Source organism: Stegostoma tigrinum, chromosome 22 (assembly GCF_030684315.1).
Source record: "Stegostoma tigrinum isolate sSteTig4 chromosome 22, sSteTig4.hap1, whole genome shotgun sequence".
In the NCBI taxonomy this organism is placed as follows: Eukaryota; Metazoa; Chordata; class Chondrichthyes; order Orectolobiformes; family Stegostomatidae; genus Stegostoma; species Stegostoma tigrinum.
In genome coordinates this window covers 35,255,675-35,282,529 of record NC_081375.1, presented here as the reverse complement: position 1 = coordinate 35,282,529, position 26,855 = coordinate 35,255,675, and the positions used below count along the sequence as shown (strand labels likewise).

Sequence of the window (26,855 nt, the reverse complement as noted above, 5' to 3'; positions counted from 1 at the left end):
AGGAACTACAGACCTCTACAGCACCTCCCAACTCTTGGTCCACAAAGGCACCCAGGCAGCTACAGGTGCTATTTTCTCCAGACTTCAACAGTTTATGACCTTCCACCCCGACAAGGACAGTCAGCAGCCAGCATCATAACTCAGTTGAAGAAAAAAGAGATTTCACATGCCATCACAATGTGAAAACACTCAAACATATCATAGAATCCCTATAGTGTAAAAACAGGTCATTTGTCCCAACAAGTCCACCCTTCCAAACAGCATCACCCCCAGATCCATCCACCTGCCCTTTCCATGTGACCCTGCATTTGCCCTATCCAACCCACCTAATGTACACACCACGGGGCAACTTAGCAAGGCTCATCCACCTAACCTGAGGGAGGAAACTGGAGCACCTGGAGGAAATTGATGCAGACACAGGGAGAATGTGCAAACTCCACAGAGACAGCAGCCCAAGGCTGGAATCGAAAGGCTGCAGTGCTAACCACTGAGACACTATGCTGTCCATAACCAGGATGATCAATGAGATGACACACCACTGAGGACAAAAGCAATTCACACTACATTCCAATACTAACAGGAAATAACTTCACTTGTTTTTTAAATCAAGTAGTAAAAAAGGATTACTAATTAATGCTATGAAATTTCAGCTTTATACTCTTTATAAACCCCAGACACACAGACATTCATATATATAACAAATAAAGATAGACAGTATGGCACAAACTTTATGGGTGGAAAAGTACAGATGGAGAAAACAAATTTGATGGATCAAAGTCCAACAAGGGCGATGCATTATTCTTAAAAATTAATTCATGGGACATGGGCATCACTGGCTAGCCAGAGACTTTACTGCCCACCCCTAGTTGCCCTTCTCACAGTTAGGACAAAGGTCGATCCCTGGCTCAATAGCTGCACTGATGGACCTGAATCTTTTCTTATATTAAAATTATCTTTTTTTTCAAAAAACATTTTTTAAAATTGTTTTCACTCAAAGATGTATTTTGTTTGCAGGCTTCAGGATGTCCGAGTGTACTGGCCTCATGAATCTATAACATGATACAGATGGACCAATGCAAAGGCCATCCTTAGGCAGCTTTTCCTTAATTCAAAGACCCGTGGTATTCACCTCACTGCCTTCTAAAGTAACATAATCCTATGTACTATAGCATATACCACACAATCCCAATTGATCTTCTGCTATTTTAGCTATAATGCAGTTCCAACGTCCATTTTTCTTTTCTTATAGGCCAGAAGAGAAAAATGTGTGTTATCTTATGCTATACAATGAGATTGTCCAATGTTACTGGCTTCCTTCTGATGCAGGGAACTACAGACTACACCCATATTGCTTTGAAAGTATCCTTAACACAGACCTGCAGAGTTCACCAACCAGAACTTGCAGGTTCCTTCCAATACAGGGATGGTTACTGGGAGACAAAGGCTACCACCTCCAAATAAGTCTTGTGACACCTTCCCAAAGCCAAACTGAAGCAGAATATTAAAAAAAATGCACACCCTTCTAAAATGAACATAATGAAATGAAGCACAGGCCTAAAGATGAGGTTTCAATGCCTAGCCCACTCCAGTGGGGCCTGGCAGAGTAGCCCAAAATGGTGTGCTGCATCATCGCTGCACGCTGTGTCCTTCAAAACTTGAGCACAATCTCTGCACAATACTTGTAGCCTCAATCCTGTCTACACTACAGGGCAATGCCTTGGCTGCATGTTCTAAGCTCCCTGGCGTCAGATGCGATCTGCAGTTAAAGAGTCATTTGCTTGTGAGAGATGAGCAACGTTTGTCCTTTGCAACTTCTTTCATGATCAAGATATTTGAAAAGGCAGCTCATATGTCAAACGGGTGCTACAGCTGCAGCAAGATTAACACAAACATTTTCAGAGTGTCAGTCAAAAATATTTACAAAGGTGCAGGATTACTTGCAAATGAGTGATGTGCCTGCTCTTGCTGAGCCTCTCTGGCCATTCTGCCAAAGTCACTGACAGTTGAGACCATGGGACAGTACCTTACCTAACACTAAGCAGTGCCCACTTTCTTCCAGGGACCTGGCCTGTTTCCTCCTCAGCCAGCTACCAAGACTCGTCAGTGGTATGCTCACCACATCGTGAGCCCAAGTCCAATGAGCACTGCATATTCACCGTGAGTCTCAGAGCTGGTGGAGTGTGCAGGTGAAAGTCTTGCCATTGTATCCTCTGGAGGTCGGATACCTTCCTTCACAGAGGTAGAGGTTAAGCTCAGTATTTTTGGTGCTACCCTCCCTCTGTTGTACAAGGCTAATGAGTGCCATTAGCTCCTGCAAAAGAGAAGAGTGGGTATTCGATGGGATTGATGTGGATGGGAGAGGCATTGGCAGCGAGGTAGGGGCTGGTGGGGTGGTGAAGGGTTCCCAGTGAGATTGAATAGATAGTATATGGGGGTATTTTGGAGTATGAGGTGTATGAATGCCAATGAGAGGATATGGTGCACGTAACAGTGAGAATTGTAGACCATGAGCCTTGGTGAGAGGCATGTGCAGTGGGAAAGTTAGAATGAGTGATGGCCCTGTGAGTTTGAGTGGCAGACAGAAAACGGTGGCACTTATCCTTACATAGCACAGAAGGTTGCTAATCTTCTTCTGGAACGGATGCGTATTCCTTTTCATCCTGTCGACATCATTAACTGTGGTTAATGCTATCTCCGTTCTGACTGGCAATGGTGACGTGGTTTCATATGCTGGTCTGGAAGAAAGGGCATTTCCCTTCCACCTTCAGGTCTTGCTGGTGAAAGGGGGCATGAGCTTCCCTTTCTGCAGCGTTCTGGAGCTGGCATTTAAATATGGCATGCATGTCACAAAGTCCCAGCAGCAGTGACTATTTTGAGCCTTCGTGCTGCACAACTGCATAAACTGGGCAATATGAGAGGTGGTTCCATAATTAATGAGGTGAGAGATAGACAATCGCATGAGAAATGGTGAGACAACAGAAATAAATTGCACCTAAAATGGCACTTTGCCAAGAAAGGGAAAATTGAGCCCTTCATTTCATCAACAGGTCATCCAACACTGTGTGTAGGTGTATACAAAGTCTGCATTGTGCAACTGAAACCAAGAGTGGCATACAAAAATGCAAGGACATTTAGTAACTTGACTTGTTCTGGTGTCATGCCATGACACTAAGAATGTTTCTCCGTCATGCTTAGGAAGTGTTAACTGAGGGACTGATTGCTTTCAAAAATAAATTAGTTTGAACATCACCAAGCCACTCAACTTAACACATTCATATTTAATCTTGAAGTTATGCCTTTGACGTCTGCTAGCTTCTCAACTGCCAGCAGCTTCCTCACTTCTCAAGTCACCATTATACAGCTATTAATTAGAAACTGAAAGAACAATTAGTTAAGCATCAATTACAAACCAGTCTTGAGCCTTTCATTATCTCGACAGTCAAGCCCAACATGCCTACGGATCCAAATGTGCACACTGGGTAACAAACCTGCTACTGGAATAACTAATGCTGCATAGTTCAGCAAGATTACTTAAACATTCGTACTGGAAAAATCATTTACTGATAAATACATAGACACAGTTCTTGTGACAGAATGAAACCTTTGGCTTACAGCAGGACTGGGAAGCTTTGATAATGTGAATTATCATAAAACCCTACTTAAAACTGTCAATGTCATGTATTATATAGAGTGATATTGTTAAGGCAGGGAAAGTATCCCAAATATGCTTCTCAGAATGGCTGCAGATATTTTTAGGACAGTTTTCATTTGCACTTCTCTTGTAATGGTCCCTGCATGAGACTGAAGGTGAGGGCACAAGCAAGCATTTACATTAAGGAAAGCACTGTCTACCTGCAAACAAAATGGTAGCCTTGTAACCTGGACATTTTAAATTTTAAGAGTTAAAGTTTGCATTAAAAAAAAACTTCTCTCAGGAAGCACAAGCTTCCTTCATGAATGATGGCATCTATCCATTTGCCAGCTCAATGACTGAATATACTCTCTTGAATAAACAATTTGATACAAAAAAATATCAGAGATAATGGGAACTGCAGATGCTGGAGATTCCAAGATAATAAAATGTGAGGCTGGATGAACACAGCAGGCCAAGCAGCATCTCAGGAGCACAAAAGCTGACGTTTCGGGCCTAGACCCTTCATCAGAGAGGGGGATGGGGGGAGGGAACTGGAATAAATAGGGAGAGAGGGGGAGGCGGACCGAAGATGGAGAGCAAAGAAGATAGGTGGAGAGGGTGTAGGTGGGGAGGTAGGGAGGGGATAGGTCAGTCCAGGGAAGACGGACAGGTCAAGGAGGTGGGATGAGGTTAGTAGGTAGCTGGGGGTGCGGCTGGGGGTGGGAGGAAGGGATGGGTGAGAGGAAGAACCGGTTAGGGAGGCAGAGACAGGTTGGACTGGTTTTGGGATGCAGTGGGTGGGGGGGAAGAGCTGGGCTGGTTGTGTGGTGCAGTGGGGGGAGGGGATGAACTGGGCTGGTTTAGGGATGCAGTGGGGGAAGGGGAGATTTTGAAACTGGTGAAGTCCACATTGATACCATATGGCTGCAGGGTTCCCAGGCGGAATATGAGTTGCTGTTCCTGCAACCTTCGGGTGGCATCATTGTGGCAGTGCAGGAGGCCCATGATGGACATGTCATCAAGAGAATGGGAGGGGGAGTGGAAATGGTTTGCGACTGGGAGGTGCAGTTGTTTGTTGCGAACTGAGCGGAGGTGTTCTGCAAAGCGGTCCCCAAGCCTCCGCTTGGTTTCCCCAATGTAGAGAAAGCCGCACCGGGTACAGTGGATGCAGTATACCACATTGGCAGATGTGCAGGTGAACCTCTGCTTAATGTGGAATGTCATCTTGGGGCCTGGGATGGGGGTGAGGGAGGAGGTGTGGGGACAAGTGTAGCATTTCCTGCGGTTGCAGGGGAAGGTGCCGGGTGTGGTGGGGTTGGAGGGCAGTGTGGAGCGAACAAGGGAGTCACGGAGAGAGTGGTCTCTCCGGAAAGCAGACAGGGGTGGGGATGGAAAAATGTCTTGGGTGGTGGGGTCGGATTGTAAATGGCGGAAGTGTCGGAGGATAATGCGTTGTATCCGGAGGTTGGTAGGGTGGTGTGTGAGAACGAGGGGGATCCTCTTGGGGCCGTTGTGGCGGGGGCGGGGTGTGAGGACACCCCGCCCCCGCCACAACCGCCCCAAGAGGATCCCCCTCGTTCTCACACACCACCCTACCAACCTCCGGATACAACGCATTATCCTCCGACACTTCCGCCATTTACAATCCGACCCCACCACCCAAGACATTTTTCCATCCCCACCCCTGTCTGCTTTCCGGAGAGACCACTCTCTCCGTGACTCCCTTGTTCGCTCCACACTGCCCTCCAACCCCACCACACCCGGCACCTTCCCCTGCAACCGCAGGAAATGCTACACTTGTCCCCACACCTCCTCCCTCACCCCCATCCCAGGCCCCAAGATGACATTCCACATTAAGCAGAGGTTCACCTGCACATCTGCCAATGTGGTATACTGCATCCACTGTACCCGGTGCGGCTTTCTCTACATTGGGGAAACCAAGCGGAGGCTTGGGGACCGCTTTGCAGAACACCTCCGCTCAGTTCGCAACAAACAACTGCACCTCCCAGTCGCAAACCATTTCCACTCCCCCTCCCATTCTCTTGATGACATGTCCATCATGGGCCTCCTGCACTGCCACAATGATGCCACCCGAAGGTTGCAGGAACAGCAACTCATATTCCGCCTGGGAACCCTGCAGCCATATGGTATCAATGTGGACTTCACCAGTTTCAAAATCTCCCCTTCCCCCACTGCATCCCTAAACCAGCCCAGTTCATCCCCTCCCCCCACTGCACCACACAACCAGCCCAGCTCTTCCCCCCCACCCACTGCATCCCAAAACCAGTCCAACCTGTCTCTGCCTCCCTAACCGGTTCTTCCTCTCACCCATCCCTTCCTCCCACCCCCAGCCGCACCCCCAGCTACCTACTAACCTCATCCCACCTCCTTGACCTGTCCGTCTTCCCTGGACTGACCTATCCCCTCCCTACCTCCCCACCTACACCCTCTCCACCTATCTTCTTTGCTCTCCATCTTCGGTCCGCCTCCCCCTCTCTCCCTATTTATTCCAGTTCCCTCCCCCCATCCCCCTCTCTGATGAAGGGTCTAGGCCCGAAACGTCAGCTTTTGTGCTCCTGAGATGCTGCTTGGCCTGCTGTGTTCATCCAGCCTCACATTTTATTATCTTGATACAAAAAAATGTTGGGTAATTCTGAACATTTGACATGTAAGAAAAGCTTTACTTTCAGTCAAGGGGTTACCACAGGGACGAGCATTATTTTTAAAATGCATTGACAACAGACTTTCTTTATTCCAGCATTATTGTTAAGTGGAGCTTTATGGAGCTTTCAGCAGTGAGCTCAGTTTTATCGATGTACAGCACAACTCTGATGTTGCTATGTATTAAACAAGTTAGCTATACAATCAAATGCTTCTTAGTAATGGCCATTATCTAAAATTGAGCCATACGGGGAAACATTCAGAGTAAATTGGGATAAATCTTTCACTATCCTAAAATTTGGTATGGTCTCAACCAAATGTAAAATCAATTCATTTAGCTTATTTCAAGTAAACAAGCATCTCGTTGAAACAGATGCATTCGTAAACAATTTACATGACAATGCACTGATGGCCTACATTATTTATGCAGTCTTTGTATTTCATGTGACTGAATGTTGCTTTTTAAATCATTGTTGAATTGCATTTAATAGATTTCAGTCCATTCCAATATTTGATCATCTATTCAAAGCAATTCATTATCTAATGAACACTTGCCTTTAAAAGGAGATGTCTCTATTTCAAAATATCTTTTTTGTTTTCTTTTTCAAACCATTCTAATGTCATTATCAGGTAGAGTAAACTAAAGGAAAGAATGTTGTTACAAGTTCTGCATTGTACAAATTCTGGTCGAGCCACTTAATTACTTATCCTGGAAAACTTGAAACTATTTTTCAATATTTGGATAAAATGTTTAATAAAATAATCAATGCTTAAATCAGCCACAATTTGGGACCAGGTATCAGTGAGCCTTCCTGCAAAACTAGTTACTGCATCAGGTCCAATACTACATTTCATCCAGGTTAACTGCAACTGTGACTCTGGAGAAAGTCTTCTGGTCTCGGGATCATTGCAGCACAGATACAACACTGAAGAGATGTCTTGAAGCCCAGTCGAAGTCTTGATGTGTGGAATGGCATAGGAGTTACCCACAAAGGTTGAACTTGCAATGGGCAGTTCTCCTGTTCCCTGGGACCCTCCGGCAAAGTCTCTGCCTCTAGGTTAGAGTCAAAGACTTTGGGTAGCTCAAATGTACTTAGTTTGATAATTTGTCACCTGCTTTGTTCACCTGCACATCTGCTAAAATGGTATACTGCATCCGCTGTTCACGTTGTGGCCTCCTCTACATCGGGGAAACCAAGCGGAGGCTTGGGGACTGCTTTGCCGAACACCTACGCTCGGTTCACAATAAATAACTGCATCTTCCAGTCACGAACCACTCCAACTCCCCCTCCCATCCACAGATGACATATCCATCCTGGGCCTCCTGCAGTGCCACAACGATGCCACCCAAAGGTTGCAGGAACAGCTATTCATATTCTGTCTGGGAACCCTGCAGCCCAATGGTATCAATGTGGACTTCACAAGCGTCAAAATCCCACCTCTGCCTACCACATCCCCAAACCACCCCAGCTCGTCTCCACCTCCCTAACCCGTCCTTCCTCCCACCTATTCCCTCCTCCCACCTCAAGCCTCACTCCCACCTCCGACCTACTAACCTCACCCCACCCCTTTGGCCTTTCTGCCCTCCTTGGACTTACCTATCTCCTCCCTACCTCCCCACCTGCACTCACATTTACTGGCTCAATCCCCGCCTCTTCAACCGGTCTATTTCCTCTCCACCTATCTTCTCCTCTATCTGCCTCCTCCTCTCTCCCTATTTATTTCAGAACCCCCTTCCCCTGCCCCATTTCTGAAAAAGGGTCTAGGCCCGGAACGTCAGCTTTCCTACTCCTCTGATGCTGCTTGGCCTGCTGTGTTCATCCAGCTCTACACCTTGTTATCTCTGATTCTCCAGCATCTGCAGTTCCTACTATCTCTCCCATATCTGCTTCACTGTCATTTTGAAGAGAAATTGGCATGGTTTGGAAGTGTTTTCCTTGGATCTGGGTGGTGGGGGCATGATTGAGATCTATAAAATTATAAGGGATGTGGATAGGATAGACAGAAATAAACTTTTCCTCTTGGAGGAGGCATGGATTTATGGTGAGGAGCAGGAGATTTGCAGGGGATGTGAGGGCGATGGGAATCTGGAACTCACTACCTGCAAAGGGTGGTAGACCCAAACACTTGCAACATTTTTAGTAATATTTAGATGCACATTTGCAAAGTCAAAGCATACAAGGCTATGAGCCAAGCGCTGGTAAATGGAATTAAAAGGAGTTAGATGTTAAATGTTTTTGATCATTGCAAACTCGATGGGCCAAAGGCCATTTTGGTGCTCTAGGACCCTAAAATTCAAAGACGAGATCTGTAAATTCACCATCCAACTGCTAATGTCAGAAACATGGACATTGTCCTGATGCTGCTTCAAATGGAATTCTCCAGAAGAAATGCACAGCATCAGTTTGGTAGAAAGAGTAGGAACTGCCAATGCTGGAGTCTGAGATAACATAGTGTGGAGCTGGATGAACACAGAAGGCCAGGCAGCATCAGAGGAGCAGGAAAGCATACATGTTGGGTCAGAACCCTTCTTCAGAAAAGTTTGGTACAGACTTCACTGCCAGCATTACCACTGCTCAGACGATTTAACCCACAGGTTATTTTGTTTGAGTGCAATGCATAAATCAGTTTGGAAGCACCCCTGCCCCCAACCATCCAAATGTCCTCGATCCAAAGTTCTTAAGCAAACTTTGCAAATATTTGCCAAATTCCTAGACACTGAAAAATAGCAGAAAAAGAAACGTGATAGACCCATTTCATCCCTTTAACTGGTCATAGAGAAATGCTGCAAAAAGTAACATCCCCATAAATTCTATTGCTCTTCACTTCCTTGAATCCTGTCCTCAGCTAGCTGTGTCCTTACAGACCTCAGACCTACTCACAACCTGCATCCTGGCATCACTGCAGATGAGGTCCCACGTGGGGTTTGCCAGCCTGACATCCTAACACCTAATTCTACACTGCCAACAGCAGCCAGAAATTCAGGATGTCTCATGGACAATACGACAGACCACACGCAGTGAGAACTCTTGCCAGATCCCTTGCTGTCATTTGGCACCAATTCCCAAACTCTGCAGGTTGTAGTGACTGACCAGGCTAACCAAAGCATTGGAAAATTTCACTTCCTTTATCAGCTGCATAGGAGAGTCTGACAGCAAACACCAACAAACCAAGGTAGAAGATGGAGATAGAAGAGTTGACCAAGCTCCATCAAGAGCAATAGAAGTCTTTCCCTCAGGAAGCAGGCAAGGAATATCTGACATAGCATATAAGAAATCAGGCTGGGAAAGCATTGTGAAGACAAAGCATTTTGCAGAATCCAGAAGTGGGCTGCACTTTTTGAATCAGGCATATAAAGAGTGTGATCTTCACATAACGTCAGATTTGCTCCGAACAGCACACAGAGCACTGAAACTCCAGCTTCAACCACAGCTTAACCCATGAACCTGCCCTGAGTGTCAAATTTTCTTTGGGCAACACCACCCGCATTCATGTGGCAGCTTAAAAACTATTTGTTATCATGTAAAGGAAGACAAGGGGAACCAATCTGATTGACAGACAAAGATGGGTATAATTACCATACAATAGGAATCATTAGGTAACCTACTGGAGGACCTTTTTGAGCTCCTGGTTTTAGACCATAAAGACATACATCACCCCTATCCTGATTCTTTGTAAGAATAACAGAAAACTTATGAGGATTCATCTTACTTCACAGTAGATTCAGCAAAGCTGTTACAAAGTTACTATGAGAACATTGTGTCTAAATGCAATAGGGCCAGGTGTATCAAAGGACAAAGAATGAATCCACTTCATGAGTTAACTATTTAACTCAGTTGCCGAGCATTAAAAACTGACTGTTGCAAGAATGAGCTGAGCTGCCCAAGATTATCCGTTTGTCAGGAGGATACAAATAAAGTCAAGGCTTGTATTTGGACAAGTATAGAGGGGCTCAGTCAATGCAATGGCTGATTGCCTTTTTCTTTCCTTGATTGATTGACCCTTCATGGGTCTCGGCCCGAAACGTCAGCTTTTGTGCTCCTAAGATGCTGCTTGGCCTGCTGTGTTCATTCAGCTCCACACTTTGTTATCTCGGATTCTCCAGCATCTGCAGTTCCCATTATCACTGGTTTTAAGCATTCAGCTTCACTGCTGGGTTTGTGTTATCCTTCGATGTGGGGGTGGAATAACAAAAGAACCAAGCAAATAAGTGAAAATATAATCACAAACCTGTTTGTTTTGTTTGCCTTTTCACCACAATAAGCTGTTTGCTTCTTTGGAAAGAATCAGAAAATAAATCTTCTCCAATAAATCCTACAAACAATCCATGAGAAAGTAGTGATAAAGTGAAATTTGTAGCATTTATTATACAATCCAGAGAGAAGGTGGAATTTAATGAGTCCTTTGAATGCGAGGTGACTTAATTAAATCATGGACAAAACTCCCAGTTTCTCAGATAGTGACATGTTCGCAGAACACAACCTGATAAGAGCCAATGCACATGCCATGCATACTTTTTAAATAGAAACATCACTGAATTGTGTCCTACCTCCAAATCTGCCTCCCTCCCCCAGTTTGAAGTAACGCCTCCATGTATGCCAGGGAAGAAAGAGTCCTTACAGGGAGGTTCAAGTGCCTTATTCTCCTCTTGCTTAGCTCCTGCAGCATGGGCCTCATGGCCAGAGTATCAGAACATAGGTCTTCACAGAAGACCTGACCCAACATTGTTAGCCACCAAATTTCCCATCAAGAAAACCATGCGTTTACACTTCAGAGCTGTGACAGAACTCAAGGCTCAGATACATTCTCGCAAGGTTCCACATTATCTCTTGACCTTCTGCTAGATAATCCCCTGCTCGTTGCTGCATTTCTAACTGGTTTATCATATCTGAGATCAAAGGTCTCACCCTTAACAGTCCTCCCATCACCAGGAACCTTGTCAGAGTGACACTGCCACAGGGAAGTGTCATCGAAGTATGTATTCCCAATTCGATATGATCACATATGATGATAGCTTGGAATGTCCCTTGTTGAGTAAAAGTAAGACATTGAAGTAGAAGCTGAGTACATCTGGAAATCACAGTTTTACACATGTCTGTAACATACCTATGTTTCAACAAAAGGCTCAAGGCATTCTCACTGAGTGTCTGACTTATTCAGCCTGGTCGGCTACAACAGATGAATTGCTCTGCTGGCCTGTAATCTTCATGGCTTCCTCTTCAAATGGCATCAGAACTTTCAGCACAGACATTCTTCCTCCAGACATGAATCCCTCCCTAGCATTGAAGGTCTCTTTATCTTGCATTGCAAAGTGGAGACTTAATGGCATTTGTCAAGAGACACCCTATTCCCTTCTGTTCATGCATCTTCCATGCACGCTGATCCCAAATTCTAACTGGTACCCAAACACCTTATTAAGCACAAGTGTCACATTATCTGGCTTCTTTTGCCATGCGATGACCATTTTCCAGCCCCTCTTCACACTTAGAAAGTCTCTTCGCTTGATACTTTCCTGGGATGCCCTTTTGTGTGACACAAGATGGCTTACTGGTTCAGAAGACGTCATTCATTCTTTGGACAGATCGCACTCTTGTTCATGTTGGGACTTCATGGTTCCTCATATCCCCTGCAATCTCCATCTGGGCAGCTCTGTCAAGCAGGAGGATCTTTTAACTCCAATCCCTGGGAAAAATCTCCCCTGCCCTCCCTGGTGAGAACCTGCCAGGAGGCAGCTCTGAACAAAAAGACAGCGTCCAGACCTGGCAGTGCTTTAGGGCTTACTAACAGTCAGATCACGTTTGTTGTGACTTTGTCCTCTTGGCTTCTTTTAAGCAGGTATTGCTGATGCAAGCAAACCCAGACTTGAGGACTGAGAAGAGGAGAACTTAGGCTTCCAATAGTTTTGGTTTTAAGACAAGCCAGGTTCAACTGCATTTGGCTGTTAACTATGTTCTACGTGGCTCTCGGCAGAGTTGAATACAATGAGTGCAGCTGCTGATGGTAGGACTGGAAGTGGCCACCACTTTTGCTAGATGCGTGCAGAGCTGCGGTGCAGTCAACTTGTAGCAAAGTCCTGCATCTGTTGTTTCAAAGATCCACAGCCTCCATCTCCCACGACTTTTAGGAAGTAATCTCCATTACTTCGCTCTCCTCTGCCAAGTTTTTCTCGAAACTTCACTCCCCAACCAATTAATACTCCACAACAATATCAGATCCTCCAGCAGCAATCATGTGCATACTGTAGATGCTTGATTGAAACTGTGCATGCTGCATCAAGCTAACCAGCTATATGAGCTTCTCAGTAATTTAAATTGGAGAATTTGCTGCTCACTGTCTGGTGAACAGAGGGTAGATGGAAAATATGTTCCTTCCCATTCTCTGCTAATGCGTCTTTGTAACCAACAGGTAGGCATTAAATAAGTACAATAAATGGGGTTTCAATTTTCAATATCCCTTCGAGAAAGCATTTCCATTTTTAGAGTTCAAAACTGCGGTTTTTATTTTCTACAGTAGATAACGCCAACACATCCACGCTGGGTTCACTGCAACAATGAATCTTTAAGTTGCTACTTTATCTGCATTTGTACTATCAAGAAGCAACCTGCTTTACATTTATCTCTGAAATGAAACGTTTACATCGTGCACTATGATTCCCCCATACAGCAAACAACTTTAAAAAAATTCTCTTTCATTATATATAAAACATTGTGACATGAACAGTATCCCCACATGGAAACTCGATTAAGTCACTGCTATTAAAAAGTCGGGTTAATGCTTCCATTCACAATGACCACAGCGGCAAAATCAGAATCAAACAGTTTACCAATACACAGCGAAAAATGACCATCTCGATGAGCTCCTGGAATCATCTCCCAGTTGTGACAATACTATCACTTTCAGAGGTTTATTTTTTGTTTTTTTTTGAAGAGAGGTTTTGAATGATAGGTGGCAAGTTGTCTCTTCCAAACAGCTTGTGAGGCCATAGGGCTTTTCTTTTGAAAAGTTGAAACAACAGAAACAGCCTGGATGGGTGAAGTCAGAATCCCATAGAACCCAGCATTTTTGATTAGCTTTCATTAGCTGTTGGGGCTTTGAAGCTGGTTGCGGAAGCTGTGTATCTCTCTGTTACAGCTCTATCTAGAGTCACATGTGAGACAATCTGTTGTACTGAATTTGCCTTCATCAAGAGTGTATTAATAGGATGTTACTATATTGGAACAGTTGCTGTTTAGTTAAATAATCTTTCGTTCTGCTAACTTTTCCAATAGAGTTAAAGTTACATCAATTCCTTTTTCTTTAGGTTTGTATTTTAGCAGTAAGGTAATAATAAAGTGTAATTTGCTTAAGGTCGAGTAGTGTAACCAATCAACTTACATCTGGAACACAGCATCTTACATTTGCCTTTAAATAAGATAAAAGTTTTGGTCTAGGCTATCTCCTCAATATTTGCAAAGGGGATTTGATCTGGTCCAAAGGAGAATCAACATTAGCCTCTTCAGGAGATTAGGAAAGGAACTGTTGTGAACTAGTTCCACAACATTTACATAATATTAAATTTTAGCTGTTGTTTTTGTTCATTTCTCTCTGGAAAGTGCTCTGATTTGAAAATCTTCTATTGTGACAGCATCCTACAGGCACTCTAGTCCCTTAACAAAGAAACAACCCACATAGATGAGGCTGGCTACAATGTATTGGCAAGCTATTTGACAGGGGGAATGCAACATAGAAACCAGATCTATTCCCTAACTGAAATCAACAAATGTGCATTCACAAGTAGCATTGCTGGTTACTGACGCAAAGCAGGAATCTTGCATAATTCTGACAACCAGCTGGTACAATGCTGCCACAAAGTAAAATTATATAGCATGTTTAACATCATAAAAAGTCTTCACAGAGGTGTATTCAAACAATATTTGATACCAAGCCACAATTACTGCAATTGTGACATAGCTCAGTTAATGCCACACAGGCTGGGATCAGCTGACTCTACACAAATGGGAAAAGAAACTTTAAATGCTCAGGTGCTTGTCGCTCTGTTAAATCTTGACTCCCAACTAAACAAATTTTAAAAATCAGAAAAGAGTATTAAAAGCAGCATTTTTAAGTAGAAAACAACAGTATTCTCTGCAAATGTTTCACTTAAACATACACCAGGGTAAAATGTGATACTGTAGCCACAAAGTAACTTCCAAATATTTATACCATGTCTGGCTGTTTAAATACATAATGTCATTGTGGCAGTTTGCTCCTAGATGTTCAAGAAAGTCTGGTAGTTCTTAGCGCAAAGTGCTGCGATTAGATAAGAAAATGGGAGGACTAATAATTGTAGTCCTGACTGTGAATGTAACATGGTTTCCTATTAAGTCACTGGACCTTAACCTTATACTTCAAACAAGATTTCGTTTTGGTTCCCAGAAGGTGAACTTCCGTGATCATCTTTTGTATACACAGTTTACAATCTTATATCTTTATACAAGGTCAAGCCTCAGATGCCTTCTTTCAAGTTTCTAAAACCTCGCTTTCTCCAGTCTTTCCTCAAACAGGTAGGAATCAGCCTTGGAGGCAGTGCAAAGCAAACCCTAGTGTGTGAACATCTTCCTTCCATCTTGGTAACCAGAATTCCTCAAAGTGTGGTCTGAATAGACTACCATACAGCTCCACCACAATTTAGTCCCTGTGTTTTGGCTTTTGTTCAAGGTTTTATTGGTTTAGGTGCTTGCTGGTTTGCATTGGGTGGATACGTTGAGCATAGGTTGAATTTATTATCATTCAATTCAACACCACCATGGAATACATGTGCTTCCCATTTTCACATCCATTGTATACATTTGCCCAAATACAATTTCATTCTCCATTCAATGACCCAAACATTTCCACACTCACATTGTGAAAATTGAGAACTAATACTACAGACATTAAGTTTACAAGTGCCACTGTACAGCTATATGGTTTTTCTTTAAAAAAAATCCTGAAACTGGCTGAAAGACAAATGTTGCTATTAAATCATGCCAGATTGTTTAATTATGTAAAGTACAGTCTTCCATCAAAGGATAAAGGAGTCAAATCTGTGATTTGATAAATCTCATTCCCAAATCATATCAGCCAATTTGTTTGTAGTTCTGAAAACTGTTACCCAACCAAATAATTTGAAAATTGTCACAGAATAATTACAAGAATTACTAGAAGAGCAACTAGTCAAGGTGCACATGATTGGACGGTGCAATGTTACTCTTCACTATGTTCAAACTGTACTGATTGTAATGAGGCCAGCCAGGTGGCCCTCATAGAATAGGAGTTCCCTAATTGAGGCTGTTAATCTGGTCCAATCAGGGAGCCCTGGCTGACAGATATAAACCAGAATGGCAGACATCCTGTTCAGTCGGAGAACTGGCTCTGAGGAATCCGGGCCAGTGACAAGTACTATGCACGTGTAAATAAAGGGTGCCTTAGTGACAGGATACACAGGTCTCCATGGAGTTATTTCAAACCATGTGTTTTTTTTTTCAAAACCTAGGATAAAATCTTAAGTATAAAATTAGTATAAATGAATATGAAATTCATGTGTCCCAAAAGTTGATAAAAGTACATTGTTAGTTGGAAATGAGAAACAGTGATTGGGTACAGGGCACACAAATGTACAATCCTTGTATTTGACACAAAACAGCTACTATGTTTTATGTCTTGCTTCATGATTTTCAAAAATTGGCCACCAAAACATTCCTATTATGGAAAACATATACCCAGTCACTGAACCAAAACAGAAGGCTATACAATTAGTAACTGCAAAAGTGTGAATATAAATATGAAAATATTTCAGAAACTAAGCGGTGAACAAAAACAGGACTCTAACATAATAAGGGTACCTTGAAACACACTAGACTACCAAAAGATGCAAATTTGCTGCTTTCTTTTTAAAACGGATCAATAAAAAGCTAAAAGTAAGTGTCATGTGCAGATGGAGAAGGAGCTCTCATTAATACTCACTGAATGTACCTACGGGATTCAAATATAACATAATGTCACACATGTCTAACTCATCAAAGATAGAGATCATGAAAAACCCCTCCACTGGGAACCATAAATCTGTCATTTCCTGCTGTTTTCCTATGTCATGAAATACAATAACCACATTTTCTCAGTCCCTGACTTTGAGACATTAAGAATAATCAGCATAATTAACAGATATTCAACAAATTTGCTCAAATACTTTTAAAGAAATGAAATACTATCATAGGCTAGAACTTAACCACCAACATATTCTAATAAACAAACACACTATATATCCAATTTTCTTGGGAACAAAAGGTTTTTATTTTATGAAACACCAACATTAAAGAGCATTTTCTCCTGTTTTATCTCCATATAGAAGTCTTGAAGATTTTGAGAGAGTATTTGGGTTTGTACACACTTCTGTATCATTACTAAACTGGGACTTCCACTCAAAAGAGTTAACTACCTAAAATGGTAAGTTTTTCAGAACATTACATCATGATTACATGAACTGAGCCACTACAATGGGCTCAATGTTATCTTGTTGTTTGTTATATATCAATAATAATTCACCAGCTCAATGAATGTTACAGTTGTGGAAAATTATGAATGGAATACTCAATTTCCACCTATGACTCCAGTAAGAAATTTGAATGTCTGTTATTTCAAGTATATAGCAGAATATTCAAAAGAAATTTTAGATCCATAATCAAGTGCTTTTTCTTTAAATGGGGTATTTCAAATGAAATATTCTTTGTCATTAACAGTTTTAATTGGTAAACAATGTTTAAGGCTGCACTCTACAAAATAATAGAAAAGTACTTTAAAAAATAACTGTGATGCTACAATATTAATTGTTTGGTCTAACAAAAGTCATGTAAAGAGTGAGTCCATTCCTTCACACAAAATAAATTATCTTTAATAGCCAATACAAATTTCATCAATGACGATTAATGCAATACCCTCATCTAACCGATGTAAAGTTAATTCACAAGATTTTGAATAAATTAGTTATGTTCCTGGAATTATCAAGAATCAGCAAACAGTAAATTATTTAAAGTTTTACATTGTTTAAAAAAAATTACACTTAATGAATATAAATGTTGCAAATGAATAACACATCCAGAACATCTCATTAGAACATTTTTAATGCAAGTTGATTTTATTAGGAGGAAAAAATAATTCAGTCAGACTGTTCTCATTCCTATAGCTACCATTATCTATTGTGTCCTTGCAAGCAAGACACTCTGTGCAGCTTGTAGGAGGAAATCTGGGCAATAACTGAACAAAGAAGGTGGTGTTAACTCACCTTAATGGAAGGTTTTGATTTTTTGTTGGGTGAACAATTGAGGTCTTCATGCACTCTATTCAGTAACCACAGAAGGAACTCAAGTGCATCGTGCTGAGAATTCCCACGAAACTGGGACCCATACTTTGCTACTATGTTCTAAAATAAAACAAAGAAACATTTGTTTATTAACGCAAGTCATTATTGTTAAAACCTTTTGAGTTAGTCAACAATCCAGAAATTACGAATGCAGCAAAAACTAATAATTATCCTGGAAACACCATTACCCAATGAAGACAAAACTGAAACAGTAAATGCTAGATGTATGGAATAAAAACAGGAAGCTTTGAAAATGTGGGAATACTGATGAAGAGAAACATCCCTCATCAGTTCAGTTGCTTATTTTTAAAACCAAAAACGATGTTAGAACAAATGCACTGTGCTGAGATCTCTGCCAGAGTTGGTGGTTATTCTCACGCCACTGTCGCCACTGATCATGTAGAAACATCAGTTATAACCCCATTATTTCTGTATTAGAGACATCAGGTACATTTAAATAAGTCGTTCTTTATTTTCACTGCCTCTGTAGTTCAATACCCATAAATTTGCATGTAAAAAAGGCTATCAGCTGATTTTGGCCTGTAAAGCCACAATACTTCATATACCTTGTGTAAAAGTCGGCCCTAGTTTCTCACAGATCTAAGACCAAACAGTTCAGTGCCAAAGTTATAATTCTGCAGATGTTACTGACTCAAATTCATTGTGAATGTATAAATACTAATGAAATGTACATGTTTCATAATGTTATAAACTAAATTTTTAGATAATTATAATGAATTGTTTACAGGGTTTTTGGTTCTTAATTATTCCTTTGTAACGGGTCTTTTTGGATATCACTCGAGTTCAAATGAAGGGTGCACAAACTCCTCAAATACCATACCCATAATCAAATTCAATTGGAATCAGTATTGGCATAAAGGCTGGCCTCAACAATTCCACTTTTAAATGAACAAATGTAGTGACGGAAATAAAATTTGGCAGCTTCTATGGCCAGGTGCTCTTTGATGACCAAAACGTAATTGACATATGCAAGTCTGTGCAATTGGGAGTCGTGTTATTACTGAAAATCAGTTGCTGACAGACCTAAAATGCACTAGATCCTACTCATCCGTTTGTGGAATTTGTTTAGCTCGAATACATGCTGGCCGTAATATCAAGGTGCAGTTCTATTAGGAATATCTAATTGTCAGATGAGATTTTAAACAAATGGTGCCAATTAGCATGCTCTGATCATACAAATAAACGTGAAAGATACCATGGCACTGAGCAGAGAAAAATAAAGTGTGCCAGCCAATATTCCCCTTTCAAAACAAAGTTCTATGGATACTGAAAATCAGAAATAAATAGGAATTGTTGGAGACAGTTACGTAGATCAGGCAGCATCAGCAGATGGAGAAACATTTCTTCAAAACTGGAAGATGCTGGAGGTGAACAGCTTTTAAATAAAGAAGGTGTATTGGAAAAGAGGGCAGATAATGACAAGGCAGAGTTGTATTCCAGGTTGGAGGAGAGAAGTAGTTGAATGAGAAATGTGATGAAAGTGCCAGGCAAAAGAAAATATGGAAACAAAATTCATGCTGGGTGCTACTAGCATTTTCTGTTTTGTTTCATCAATTTTTATTAGTTAATGAAATATTAATAAATTAATTGTTTGGTGGATGTAGATGCTCATGATGCAAAGAATCTGATTTTAACTTTGTATATGTGGATGGAGTTTGAGGGAGTTAAAATCACACCCACAAATATCTCCATATTAATCATGAGCTTACAAAGTATTTGAGAATCGATTCCAGATGTTTTAATGTGAAAGGCTGTATACCTACAGGCTGGTAAAGGCATTTTATAAGGAAGACAGTGTTGCCCTTTCAAATTCTTCGCTCTAATAGACCTAAGAGGCCATCAAATCAATCTTCAATGTTAAAAGCTTTGGGAGAAGTTAAAAAGCAAAAGGCAGTGTAGTGATTGAATACATTACAATCAGGTGGACCTCACAGAAAATGAGTTCCCTGTTTGGGGCAATTAACCCAGTCCAATCAGGGAGCCCTGGTTGACAGATATAAAGACAAGCATTTCAGCTTTAACTCCGACCATCCCCCTTCACTTTTTTCCCCCGTAAGCATTGCCCCTATTGGGCTTTGCTTGTTACTGGTTCCCTGGCCACATGGGTGTTATTGCCACTGGTAGAATATTGATAAAATTATTGACACAAATGGTGTTTTCACTGAGTCCCTGCATAACACACACACATGGGTGCTGTGGGGAAAAATAAGCACTATTGCTGTGTAGCAGCAGGGCGAAGTTAACAAAAATTAAATAAATAGGAAATTTAGAATCTCCTCAGTTCAGGGAACTGACTCCCAGCTGGCTGGTCATAGTCAGACCTGGTTCTGAGGAAGCTGGACCAGGGCCAAGTACTGTGTACATGTAAATAAAGGGTGTGAAATAGCAAGAACTGCAGATGCTGAGTGTTAGGGTTGATACAGTGTGAAAGTGAAGGAACACAGCAGATCAGGCAGCATCAGAGGAGTAAGAGAGTCGACAATTCAGTTCAGAACCCTTCATCAGGACTCACAAAGGACATACAGTCCTGATGAAAGGACTCGACCCGAAACATCAACTTTCCTGCTCCTCTGATGCTGCCTGAACCGCTGTGCTCCTACAGCTCCACACTGTGTCAATGCTAAATAAAGGGTGGCTTGGTGATGGGATACCGGCCTCCGTTGAGTTACTTCAGGTGCATGATATTTACAGTTGGGAATGGCTAATCACATAAATAACTGCATATTTCAGATCAGAAAAATCAAAACAGCTCTAACAGACTTGTCCTTAAAACACTACTCAGCTTTGGGTCAGATTGTTTTATAAACAAAGTAATTCTATGAAGCAGGTCTATAAATTTTCTCAAAACAGGAAACTGCCATCCAGTTGTTTAAAAAAGAGCAGGAATTAAATGTCTTACGGTGAATGCAACAGAAATTAACAATGAAATAACAAGGTGTGGAGCTGGATGAACACAGCAGGCCAAGCAACATCAGAGGAGCAGGAAGGATGACGTTTCGGGCCTCGACCCTTCTTCAGAAAAAAGAAAGGTCTCAGCGTGAAACATCAGCCTTCCTGCTCCTGTGATGCTGCTTGGCCTGCTGCGTTCATCCAGCTCTACACCTTCTCGTCTTGCATTCTCCAGCATCTGCAGTTCCTATTTTCTCAGAAATTACCACTGATTAAGTTTCAGAATGCAGTGTGTGTACAATTCAACTTAGCCACAAGGTGCTAGACCACAATGATGCAGTTTCACACTTCTTGCAAAGTAATTGTAGCCAGTCCAAAAAAAAAGGTTCACAAGTTTCAATAGAGTCCGTTAAGTTTCGATCTTAATGCTAGCAGACATCGGCACTCTCCGATTATTAAACTTTAACCAGAAGCTGGTGACAGAGCTGTAAGAATTTACATGATGTCACTGGGGACAGATGTTGCAGAGACTGCTCTGAAACTAAGTACGAACAGTGTAACAACTCCAGAGAGGTCTGTGACAGTCAGAGAGAGACAGAATTGACACACAACTATAGGAAGCAATCAATGACCCACTTTAAGGAAATCTCAGGACTCTACTAATTCTCAGTCTCAATGTCTTTACAGTAAAGATTTTCCCACAAATCATTTCACTGCTCCTCTTAATTCTCTATGTCTATTCTGTAGGTTAAGATAGCAGTTCAGTTCATGACTTCAAAAGTAGCAAAATTGGTGTCCTGTTTCAAACATGCAGCATTGTTTTCATTGAGGCAACTTAGAAAAAATAACTTCCATAAACAAAGGTATCGTTAGTGGAAACTTGAATTTGTAAAAAGGCAAAGCAGAGGACTCTGCAGAGTCACTGCCCTTTGAAATAAGAAAATGTCTCCACATCTCTTCTCTGGACTGCTTCCAATGCTAGTATATCTTCCCTTAGATACCGAACCAAGGACGTTCACGGTATTCCAGCGGTGATCTGGCCAGTGCCTTGTATAGTTTTAGCAAAACCTCCCTATTTTTATTCTCTGTTCACTAATGGCCAGTATTCCATTGGCCTTCCCTATTACCTGCTGGATTGGACACTAACTTTTCTGTGATTCATTTACCCGAATCCCTTTGTGCTGCTGCTCTCTGTATCTTTCCCCATTTAAATAATATTCTGCTCTATATTTCATGCTGAAGTTCATAGCCTCAAATTTTTCCACATCGTATTCACAGAATCTCTACATTATAGAAGCAGGTCATTTGGCACATCAAGTCCACACCAAACCTCCAAAGAGCATCCCACCCTGACCCATTCCCCCAAACTTATTCCCCACAGTTCTACATTTCCCATGATTAATCCACCCAATTTACACATCCTTGAGCACTATGGGCAATTTAGAAAGGCAAATCACCTAACCTGCACATCTTTGGACTATGGGAGGAAACCAGAGGGAACGCACATAGACATAGGGAGAATATGCAAATTCCAAACAGACAGTCACCCAAGGGTGGAATCAAACCCAGGGCCCTGTCATTGTGAGGCAGCAGTGCAGACCACTGAGCCACTGTGCTGCCCATCTACCAAGTTGCCATTTAATCACTTAACCTGCTTATATTGCTGTGCAGGCTCCCTGTGCCATCCTTACCACTTGTCCTCCCATATATTTTTGCGTCAGCTGCAAACTTGACGATGGTATATTCACTTCCACCATCCAGGTCACTAAACGTGCACTGTGGGCAAATGCGGCGCTCCAATGGCTAAGGGTTGCTATTGTGAATACGACCCCTTGATCCTATCTCATGCTACCTTATTGTATGAACCTCTACCTCTGATGAAGGGTCTAGGCCCGAAACGTCAGCTTTTGTGCTCCTGAGATGCTGCTTGGCCTGCTGTGTTCATCCAGCCTCACATTTTACTACCTTATTGTATGCCTTTTTTGGAAGTCCACTTATAACACACTACTGGCTTCTCTGCTTGCTATCTCCTCAAAGAACTGTAATAAGGTTGTCAGGTATAATTTCCTCCTCATGAGGCTGTGCTGACTCTGCTTGATTATATTGTGTTGCTAAATGCGCTGCTATTACATCCTTTATGATTAGCATTAGCAAAATGCTAGATTCAGCAAACTGACCTATAGTTACCTTTTTTTTGTCTTCTTCCCTTTTTTAAGAAGGGATTTACACTGGCAGTCTTCCAATCCTCTGCGATATTTCCAGAATCTAAGGATTCTTGGATGATTACTACCAGTGCATTCACTATCTTTGTAGCTGCATCTTTTGACATATTAGGATGCAACCCATTATGTCCTGGGTACTACATTTGTTTCCCTTTAGGCACACGAATAGGAAAGGCTTAGAGAGAGGTTTGTGAAAGGTCACTCCATGAGAAACTTTAACTCTGATTTCTTTCCAAAGATGCTGCCAGGCCTGCTGAGTTTTTCCAGCAATTTCTGTTTTGTTCAAGATTTAGAGGGATATGGGCCAAACGCAGACAAGTGGGTCGAAATTTGGTCAGTGTGGTCGAGTTGGACCACTCGCTCTATAACTAGATTTGAAAATTAGTATTCATTGGGCCTGGTTGGTAATGGCATTTATGAAGAGGAAACAGAAGATTGCATTTAAACAAAAAAAATCAAACATCATTAGCTAGCGAGTAAGGCCAGTTAGTAAACAGTGCTCTCAAACTCAGCCAAGTGTTGCTCAGAGTTTACAAAAATAGATTAAAATCTCCCTCTTGTGGTAGTGCCCCTACCCCCTCGACCGGGAGGCCTAAATTCAAGTCCCATCTGCTGCAGGTGGCGTGTTACAACATCACTGAACAGGTTGATTGGAAAAATAGATAAAAAATTATTTTTTGAGCTCTGTCTGAAAGCCAAACTTCCAGTGGCCAACAGCAAACAGCAGGGTGAGCAATATTTCACATAGGAAAGCAATGGGCGACACCTGATATTTCTTCGAAATCAAACCTGCAAACTTTCAATTGTTTCCATCAAAACTCAATCTCTGCCGTTTAACCTGTTTTTAAGCTGGCACCGTATGGCCAGAAATTGAAACAAAACACTCACTTGCTCCTGATTGCCCTGTGTTTGTTTGAGTTATTTTAACTGCGTGTGAGTTTGCGAGTTGCCTTGGGGATGAGGATGAAACAGGAGCTCGTACCTTGAACTGCACGGATAGCTGCGGGGTGTACTCGAGAGTCCAGAGAGCCCGGACCAGCGCTGCGAGCTGCTCGGTCACTTCTGCCTTGCACTGGGACGGCGGCTCTTTGCTGCGGAGGGTGCCATTGGCTCGGAGCTGTTTCAGCTCGGAGCGATACTGCTCCAAGCCCAGGTACTCGGCGAACAGCTCGGTGTTGCTGAGGCACTGCACTACGGCGTTCATGAAGCACGTATTGCCATGGTTCTTCAAGCCCAGCACCCCAGGGGGTTTGTCCCCGGGCAACCGCTCACTCCGCCGGGCTAAGCTCAGGCTCTTAACCCCAGCTTTCTCCTCTTCCTCCTCCTCCCGGTTCTCGCTGCAAGTGGCCAGGGTGACAGCTCCATCCCTGAAACCGCCATCGTCCTCCTCCTCCAGTTGCTCTCTTCCTCCTCCTCCATCTCCGTCAGCGCTCGCCTCTCCGAAAGGTGCCAAAGTAATCAAAGTTTTGAAGACCCCCCGCACGAAGCTGCCGACCGACCTGAGCGATCTCCTCCTGAACAGTTTGCCCGAGAAGGACTTCCTCCGCTTGCCCTTGTTCATGTGGCCCTTCAGGGTGGACCTGGCCGGCGCTGCACTGTCCATTCCCGCTGGGCTGTCCGGCCGCTCTCCCTCAAAGGTCCATCGGTGCGCGGCAGCTGCCTTCCTCCCAAAGCAAGTGCTTCAGCAAGCCCCAGAGAATCCCATTCTGGACTGAGAGCTCCACACACACAAGGCGGCCACTGGAGGGAAAGGGGACTGGGGAGTTACTCTGCATTCACACAGCGCCTGCACAGATAGCCGGAGCTGCTTCTCTCTCCTTCACTCTCACTCACACACACACACACACACACACTTCCTCCCTGTGGCTCCAGTCCCTCCCCCCTGCACTCCAAACAAACACACAAGGTGTGCTGCTCCCTCACTCGGTGCGCTGTCGCTATGAATGGGAGCGGAGCTGGATTGCTGGGGGTGCTCTGTGTTGCCCCGCCCTACAGCTCAGCACCGGGCTGTTTCTCCTTTTCCTTGCCATGGCAAATGCTGCTCGCTGCTGGTCTGAGGAGAGGGAGACAAGCTTGGCCTCGGCTGTCTCTCCGCCTTTCTCTCACAGTGGTGCCGAGCAACATTCCTTGGGGGATTGGACTGCACAGAACGCGGGAGTCTGGACATTTGCAGAGCTCCTTGTTTTTTTTTAACCGGCTTGTTACTCCCTTCCCCTCCCCCAAACAAATATGATTCACACTCGTAATCTTAATGTGAACGCTGTAATCGCTGCAATGCTTTGCAAGGGAATGGGGAACAGGTTAAAAAATATCTATTTCACTGAGCTCATGATATTTTGTTACAGTGTAACTTGGGAATCTCCAGCCGCCGCGCTGTAAATATCGTCAGCAGCGTTGCGATAAAAACTCAAGCACTATTTGGCTGAGATAGCTCGTCGGAATTCTACATTTTTTAAAAAATGTTCCCATTGTATCTACCTCAGCGGCGGGGAGTCTCGCTGGCGCCAATTCAGGAGTTGTATACGATGGAATCGTGCCCAAGAATGCGCGCTAAGCTATCTAACAGGTTCCCTGGTCACAATTGCAATAGCCCCGTTGCACCATGTGCCATATGTGTACTGGCTAAAACGTTTCATTCACACCATCGTCAAATGGTTACGCTGGCCGCGGGCATGGGCACATATACAGTGTGCATCGGTAGTCAAACACGCTCAAAACAAATTGCAGCAATTTTGGTTAAGGAACTTGCCCCCTTAGATCTGGCTGTCTATTTTCAACCGATCAGCCGACAAGCTCCTGGCCCAAAAGTGCCACAAAACAATCTTAAATTTAAAATTACTATTGTGTAACCACGGAGATGTAGTGAATAATCTCAACTGTCAGGCCGGGGACAAAAGTGTTCACAAAGTATTTGAATTCCATGTTAAGTTTGACAGTGTCATTCTCCAGTCCTAAACAAAAATCATAAACGTCCGTGAAGTCAGTTACCAAGGTATGAGGGGAATACCGGCTACAATGGATTGGGCAAAGGTATGCTGGTTAATAAACAGAGTGAAATATTTAAAGAAATGATATAAAATGGTCAAGAAAAACATTTTCCCTTAAAAAGAAAAATTCGGTGAGAATGTTCAATCTGTGGTTCCTAAAGAATGTAAAGAATGACAACAGGATCCCCCATCTTCATAAAATGGTGACCATATAGCAAATCAAAGCTGTTGTCAATGAGGACTGTTTCATCTGGTTCAATTTTGTTGTATACTGAAGAGATAAGGTGGTAAACAGTGAGGAGAATTGTCATAAACTGCAGGAGCGTGTCCACAGATACGCTCAGGTGAGCAGAGCAGGACCAAATGGAATTCAACTCGAAAATGTGAGGAGTTACACTTCGGGAAGGTTAACAAGGCTGACACCATGAATGGCCAGTTCCTGGAAAGTACTAAAGATCAGACAGACCTTGGTATAGATCTCCACAGATTCCTCAAGATAGTTTAGCAAGTAGATTAGGTGGTTAAGAAGGCATATGAGGTACTTGCCTTTACTGGCTGATGCATTGAATAAAAGAGCAAGGAGGTTGTGCTGGAACTGTATAAAATGCTGTTTGGGTCACAACTGGAATATAACGTAGTTCTACTCACCACATTACAGGCAGGATGTGATTGCACTAGAGAGTGTGTGGAGGGAATTTCCAGGATGCTGCCTGGGCTGGATGGTCTGAGTTATGAGGAAAGATTGGATAGGTTGGGATCATGTCCCTTGAAGCAGCAAATGTGGAGTGGTGACCCAATAGAGAAGTACAGTGTTACGAGGGAGGTGGAGAGAGTGTATTGGAAGGTACAGTTCCAATAGTAGAGATGTCAACAACTAAGTACTTAGATTTCAGGTAAATGGTAGAAGGCTGAGAGGAGAGTTTAGGAGAATTTTTTTCACTCGCAGAGTCATAGAGTCATTCAGCATGGAAACAGACCCTTTGATCAAACTCATTTGTGCCTGTCATCCCAAATCTGTCCTAGTCCCATTTGCCAGCATTCAGCCCACATCCCTCTAAACCCTT

The 26,855-nt window shown here is 42.8% G+C and overlaps 1 protein-coding gene across 2 annotated transcripts in view; it reads right to left on the bottom strand.

The window, feature by feature from the left end:
* usp43a (ubiquitin specific peptidase 43a) overlaps nucleotides 1–24,850 on the bottom strand; it is a 405,014-nt gene extending 380,164 nt beyond the window's left edge. Inside the window, exons 1-2 of one of the 2 annotated variants that reach the window (XM_059653769.1) lie at nucleotides 23,787–24,850; nucleotides 17,595–17,732 (exon numbers count right to left, since the gene is read on the bottom strand). In XM_059653769.1, the coding sequence (XP_059509752.1) occupies nucleotides 17,595–17,732; nucleotides 23,787–24,407 (759 nt within the window). In that variant the 5' untranslated portion in view covers nucleotides 24,408–24,850. The remainder of the gene's footprint in view (nucleotides 1–17,594; nucleotides 17,733–23,786) is intronic. The other variant, XM_048555613.2, reaches the window with a different exon arrangement.
* Between the last annotated feature and the right edge of the window lie 2,005 nt (nucleotides 24,851–26,855).